The following is a 6,719-nucleotide window of genomic DNA, read 5'->3' as shown; positions in this document are numbered from 1 at the left end:
GCAGTGCTTAAGAATCCGCCTGCCAATGCAGGGGACACGGGTTCGAGCCCTGGTCCAGGAAGATCCCACGTGCCGCGGAGCAACTAAGCCCGTGCGCCACAACTACTGAGCCTACGCTCTAGAGCCCGTGAGCCACAACTACTGAAGCCCGTGCTCCACAACAAGAGAAGCCACTGCAATGAGCAGCCCGTGCACCGCAAAGAAGAGCAGCCCCCACTCGCCGCAACTAGAGAAAGCCCACGCGCAGCAACGAAGACCCAACGCAGCCAAAGATAAATACATTTATTTTTTTAAAAAAATACTCCAGGACGAAAAGAGTGGGGAGGAGTTAGGATAGCTCATATCACATTGGTCAAGTGTTGATTATTGTTGAAGCTGGCGATGGGAACGTGAGGGCCGATGATTCTCTCCTCTTTCCTTTGGTAGACGTTTGGAGAAAAGTTCTTAATCCAGCGGGGCAGACAGAAAATCATGCCGGTAACAGAGCTAGAGAAGGCGGAAGTACTGGGCTGCCCGTGCGCTTCAACGCCAGAACAACAACAAATAATACAACTAAGAATAAGAGAGTAGAAGTGGCGAATGCCTGGACTATGCAAAGAAAACTGTCCATCTGTAACCCTCCCTAGACCTTTGAAAAGTCACCACTTTGAGGCAGTGGGACCCCCACCAAACAAGAAAATGCTGTGTGGCTTACCTGAGGGGGGAAAAAGTAACAGATGCCAGCTCTGGTTAGATCTCCTTCTCCCTTCACCTTGGAACCATCATAAAGGAAAAAATAATTCCACCTGTCAAGAGAACAGAAGGGAGCCGTGTTTCCTTCCATCCGGTGAGCAGGGCCTTGTAAAACACAGCTCCCTTTTGCCCAGCCGGAGAGGGGCTCATGATTCGGCATTTGAAAAGCCTTCTGGTGGCCCCAGAGGAGAAGGAACCCAAGAGCTACAAAGAGATAAAACCATTTCATAAGTGCAGCCAAGTCAAACTAAAGATACGCCTCTATCCAGCCGTCACACCATCTGCCCCAAAAGACAGAAGAGCAGCTAAGGAAAGACAGAAGCATCCACAATGATGCCTCTAGTTTGAGACACTGAACCTTAACTCTATAACCATGTGGTTTGGTCAAGTGTCTTTTAAGGCTCTGATAATGAAGTAAGTTAGGGATGTCTTAGTTGTCTTCATAACTGCTGGGCACGAGGTCTCTGGAAATTGCCCTTCTACCAGGAATTCATTTAACACACATTTGCTGAGGGCCTGCGGTGTGCGCTGCGTTTGCCAGCCCCGGGGGCCATCGCGAGGAAGGGGAAACAGGAAATATGCGGTTTGCCCACAGGGCAGCGAGTCTATAACGGGAAAAGCGGGGGCATCTGAGAGCTCAGAGAGGCACCACACCCCTCCTTTAACACGATCTCTCATCCAACTTCTGATTCCCTCCCTGCAGAGGAAGCTCTCTCCTCAATACCCATAACCCTCCACTCCTCCCTAAAGACTCGGGGTCTCCTCTCTGGTGTAACTACAATTACTTCTTTAAGACCGCAAAGCAAACTACCCAGGCTGGACCTGGGTTTTAACCTCTCAGTCTCCGAAAGCACACCCATCAGGCCAGAGCAGTGACTACTCTGTCACCTGCACTCTTCTCCCCTGATCTACGCCCTCCCTGGCTCCCACCTTATCTTCCTGATGACAAGCACTAACTCTGTTTCTAGCACAATCCGCTTTCCCGAGTTCTAGGTCCCAACATGCAGCTGGCTGCAGGGCATGGACAGATCAAAGAGCCTCAAAAATGTTTCAAGCCCAGCTCGGAAACCCCACTGCCAGGTGGTGAGCGTATTGTAATGTATAGAAATAGCAAATCACTATGTTGGGCACAGTGTTATAGGTCAATTATACTTGAAACAAACTCAGAGAAAAAGAGTTCAGATTTGCAGTCATCAGAGGCAGGAGGTGGGGGAAGGGGGATTGGATAAAGGTAGTCAAAAGGTACAATCTTCCAGTTATAAAACAAATAAGTACTAGGGATGTAATGTACAACATGATAAATGTAATTAACACTGCTGTGTGTTATATATGAAAGTTTTTAAGAGTAAATCCTGAGTTCTCGTTACAAGGAAGAAAAAATTTTTCCTTTTATTTTGTATCTATATGAGATGATAGATGTTCACTAAACTTGTGGTGATCTTTTCATGATTATGTGAGTTACAGTGCTGTATGTCAACTATATGTCACTAAAACTGGAAGCCAGCTAGACAGACGAATAATTGAAGGAATGAATGAAACCCCACTGCTGGGCCCCATTCTACCGTTTCCTTGTGTTCCCTGGGTGAAAGTGACCCACTCTTACAGGCACACAAAAGAAAACCTGAGTGTCATTTTGAACTGCACACATATAATCAGTCATAAATCCTGCTCATCCTATTGAAACCATGCCTCTCACTTTCCTCTCCTTGATAAATGTTTGCTGAACCAAATTAAGACAGGCTTAACCCACTTGCGGTTGAGAAGGGAACTGAGTTTCAGGCAGACATTGTGTAATACCCTCGAAGAGCCAGTCTGGCCAAACCTCTTCTCGTGGTGTAATTCTGCACCGCCACAGCTTCTTGTCTCTCAAAAGTGAACACCCTCAGTGCCCACGGTATTATCAAGGCCGGCTGCGGGATCCAGCCACGGCTCTCCTTTCTACCTTCTGCCAGCAATGCTGGACTCGTCAAATCCTGCAAGAGGCTCGTGTGCTTACAACACATCAGCTTTGGAGAGAAATGGCCCTTGATTCGCTGCTCTGAGGAAAATGGTATTTTTTTTTTTTTCTTAATAAAATCAAGACAATCTGGCTGGGGCTTCTCAGTTCACCCAAAACATCCATGCAGCAGCCCGCAGGAACTAAACCCCTGCAGGCCCTGCTACTCACCAGGAGGCTGACTTCGTCTCTGTCGAGGTGGAGGTGGCCATTTACTCTTCGGTGGCCCTCATTCTCTTTATTTGGGTTTTCTTTTCCAGTCTGGCTTCTTTCTCCCCAGCAGTGACAGTTCCTCCGCTGAATCCGGATGTGGGACGTTTAGGTGTTTTCAGTCTCCCAACAGTCACTTGTCTAGTTTTCATTCAGCATGAAAGTGCTGCTTCCCTTCCTTCCAGGCCCTTCGGTCCCATCAATACCTCCAGCCTCTCAGAGCTCTGGGGAGAAATCAATAAAGCAAGAGAATTCTACCAGAAAGTCAAATCCACCAGTCTGGTTCCGTGAGCATCGGCTCCCTGGCCCTCTGCAGAACGACCCCTTCAAAGAATGACCCCTTTGCCAGGGAAGCCTGACAGGGCAGATGCATGCTGAAGGCGGTGCTCTGAAGCGATGTCTAGCTTGTCGGGTTCAAAGCCATTCTGAAGGTTTCTTTAAAAAGTTTTGAAGCTTTCCGCTCAAACATCAGTCCCTTGACCCTAAAATAAACACAAGGAATAGATTATTTCAGAATCCCATGAGTGAGCACGTGACCCAGCAGGGTTAAGCATATGGGATGCTTCAAAAGAGTTTTCCAGAAAGCTGAAAAGTGTGTTTCAAAATCCAAAAGAGAGGGGAGCAAAACTTCAGAGTAAGTCCCATAGTTAACGTGAAGAGATATGTCACACAGAAGATAGAATTAAATAACCGGTGTGAAAAAGCTCTGGGTGTCAAGGACAGCTATACAAATAAGGTGGTTGGTGTAGTAATAATGGAACTCAAATTAAGGAACTGTCACCTTGACAGCCCAAAATTAATCTTAACATGTAGAATCCCAGAGCTGGGCAAGTTTCCAAAAGACAAAAAGAGAATTTAACAAGTGGCTTTCAAACTCCCACAAGAGGAAAGAGAACTCAGAGTATCAAGAAATTATAGGCTCAGAAGGGACGCTGGCATCACACACTCTAATCCTTACTCTCCTTCAAAAACTACCTTGACTGGCTCTTGCTTACTCCCTCCAGAGATGGGCAGTTCTCAGTGTTCAATTTATCCTTCCACCAAGCCGAAATGGGCCTCGCAGTAACCTCCACGTACTCTCCAGGAAAACAAAACAAGGTCTCATCCTTCCACAAGTCAACCCTTTGGTCACTTCAAAAACTGTATCCCTACTGTCACTTTCTCCAAGCTTAATGTCCCCAGCGACATGGTTTCAAAAGCTTGCTCACCATCTGCCATCCTCCTGGGAACACAAGAGAGTTTTTTTAAGTTCCTCTGGTAGAGGGAAGTCCCTAGAAAGGACACCACCGAATCTTGGATGGCCTGTAAAACCTCTGTCTTTTCTCAGCTCTGGGTATCTTGGGGTGGGCCTCCCTAGAGTCATACTCATATTCGGATGCCTGTGGAGGCGGCATCTAAGCCCGTGGAACCAAGGACTGCAATCTGAAACCCCCATCCCTTGTTCCCATAGGACTGGGCCCTACACTGCCAAGGTCCACTCGCTTATCTCTGAAAGGTCCAGAAGAAGCCGGTAATGGTCCGGCGGGGACAGGGCAGGTGTTGGGATGTGGCCAGAGAAGGCTCTGGCCTGGGAAGTGGCAGTAACGATCGGGGGAGTCGAGACGTGGCCGGCAAAGGCCTGGCGGGGGTGGGGGTGATGGTGTAGGAAGTGGCCTCAGTGTGTCAGCAGAGCAGGAAAAGGGGCGCTAATGATTGCGATGGGCCAGGAAGCGATCGGTAACCGCCGGCAGCAGTGGGAAGTGTGTGGCCTCAGCTCCAGGGGGCTGGGACTGGTGGGCAAAGGTGCGGGGATCAATCGGGGCCGGGTCACAGCGCGGAGGGGCCGCCAAAAGGCGCTCTCGGCCGGGGTCCCGCCCTTTGGTGTCCCCGCGCCGCCGGGCGCCGCCCACCCGCCGGAGTAGCCAGGAAGCCCGGGGATCCGGGGTCAAGGTTCGGGACTAGGGATCCGGAGGTCCCAGCGACTCCCGCCCGATACCTACGCGCGCGGCGGAGAGGCTCCAGGGTCACGCGCCACCTGCGCTTACCGCCCCCTAAAGTTCCCGCGGAGCTGGCGCGCGCCGATGACGTCAGAGACCAATGGAGGCGCCGGCGGCGCTGGAAGCCTGGCAGGCGGCGTCTCGTCGGAGAAGGCGCTCGGCGGCGACGCGTCCGCGGCGTAGGGAGGCGGCGGCGGCGGCGGCGGCGGCGGCCCGGGCCCCGGGAGCCCAGCCCGAGGTGGACGGCGGAGTCGTGCTTCGTCGCATCCAGGAAGCCAGGTGAGTACGGGCTCGGTCCTGGGTCCGAATCTTCACGCCCGTGGAAACCTCCCCAAGCCCCAGTCTCGCCATCTGCAAAGTGGGAATAACTGCAAGCCCTTTAAGGGTTATGGTAGGATTTAACGGAGGTAAAGAGCTCATTACGGACTGGAGCATAGTAAGCGCTCAATAAAGTTTGTCATTCCTCTTACTGCAGTTGTAGCTGCGTGACCTTGGGCAAGGTATGTAATCTTTGTGCCTCAGTTTTCTCATCTGTGAGATGGACGTGGAAATAGTACCTACATAGGCTTGTTTTGAGGATTCAGTGAATTAGTCAATGGTTTACCATCCCCAACAGTGTCTGGCGTGTGGTAAGCGCAGTACCAGTGTTTGGTATTAATATTATGTTAATGTTGGTTATTAGCGGTTTTGCTCACACCATGGCTGCAATCTGCACACGTGATTGTCATCTTCACGATTATCATCACGCGTTAATTGAGGAGCTGCTAAGTGCCTGGCGCTGGCTTGAGCTCTCTGCACACTTTGTCAGAATGCACATCTCAGCCACGCTAGGATTCTGGCAGGGCGCTCAGTCTCAAAGAAACATAGGTAATGTGTGGAACCAGGTTTCAAACCCATGTCTTCGGTAACTTCAAAACCTGTGCTTAAAAACTCGCCGTTATTCTGCTTTATCCCACCCCTCCCCCCATCATCGCTCCGTGCCTTGCTGTGTACCTTACGTAGTGTTGGGGAGGAAAAGGTTTTCCTCTACCCTTCTAGGTTCTTTTGGCTGGTCTAATAAGAAAATTGACACAAGACAGGTTAACAGGAGGGAAAAACAAATTTAATGAGGAATGTGCAGGAGTCCCATAATAACATGGCACCCAAAAAAGTGGCCAAATCAGGCACCTTTTATATCTTTCAGACAAGGAAACAATTATTTGTTAGAAAACAAAGGGGCTTGGACTTAGGGTAGCAAGTTCATGAAGTAACAAAGTGTGTTTATAAAGCGTTCTTAGCCTTGACTCATCTATCTCTGGCAATAAAGATGCCTTCTACTCTCCTGGTATACGAGGACCATTTCATATGGGAGTTTTATTTCCTGCCTTCAGGGGAACAAAGGAGGGTCAGAGTGTTCTTGCAGTGAATGTTTCTCAAGTAACTATAATTCCAAATAATCAATATGCCACAGTGGCATATTGGGGGGCAGCCTGCCCTGAACCCCATCAATAGCACTTAGAACGGTGCCTGACACCCAGGAAGCACTCAATAAATGTTACCTACTTTTGTTATTCAGCATTGTGCCTTTATTTTCAGTCCTTTAAGGGCTCAATAAATAACAGCTTTTGTTAGTGCTTCTTCGGACCGGATCAACAGCTGAAGGACCTTCACAACTGAGAGAAATGAGACTAATTTTATGTATTCCCCTCCCCCAGAATTAGGGCCTAGAGTCAGTGGTGACTGAGCCTGAAAAAAAAAAAAAGCATCGGTGACTTTTTCTAGGATCTCAGGTGATGCCGGTGAGAATGAGTGTGCCTCGGGGCTTG

At 49.5% G+C, this 6,719-nt stretch overlaps 2 protein-coding genes across 4 annotated transcripts in view; one reads left to right on the top strand and one right to left on the bottom strand.

Moving 5' to 3' along the window:
• Nucleotides 1–4,999, bottom strand: part of HPS4 (HPS4 biogenesis of lysosomal organelles complex 3 subunit 2) — a 21,086-nt gene extending 16,087 nt beyond the window's left edge. For 2 of the 3 annotated variants that reach the window (XM_028480790.2, XM_055080647.1), the window contains exons 1-3: nucleotides 4,918–4,999; nucleotides 2,900–3,420; nucleotides 695–785 (exon numbers count right to left, since the gene is read on the bottom strand). In XM_028480790.2, the coding sequence (XP_028336591.1) occupies nucleotides 695–785; nucleotides 2,900–2,940 (132 nt within the window). In that variant the 5' untranslated portion in view covers nucleotides 2,941–3,420; nucleotides 4,918–4,999. Of the gene's footprint in view, nucleotides 1–694; nucleotides 786–2,899; nucleotides 3,421–3,913; nucleotides 4,161–4,917 lie in introns of all 3 variants that reach the window. The other variant, XM_055080646.1, reaches the window with a different exon arrangement.
• SRRD (SRR1 domain containing) overlaps nucleotides 4,998–6,719 on the top strand; it is a 30,527-nt gene continuing 28,805 nt past the window's right edge. Inside the window, exon 1 of the mRNA XM_024120943.3 lies at nucleotides 4,998–5,193. Within this exon, the coding sequence (XP_023976711.2) occupies nucleotides 5,015–5,193 (179 nt within the window). The 5' untranslated portion in view covers nucleotides 4,998–5,014. The remainder of the gene's footprint in view (nucleotides 5,194–6,719) is intronic.

Source organism: Physeter macrocephalus, chromosome 19, assembly GCF_002837175.3.
Source record: "Physeter macrocephalus isolate SW-GA chromosome 19, ASM283717v5, whole genome shotgun sequence".
Lineage (NCBI taxonomy): Eukaryota > Metazoa > Chordata > Mammalia > Artiodactyla > Physeteridae > Physeter > Physeter macrocephalus.
This window is presented reverse-complemented; position numbering and strand designations above follow the sequence as displayed.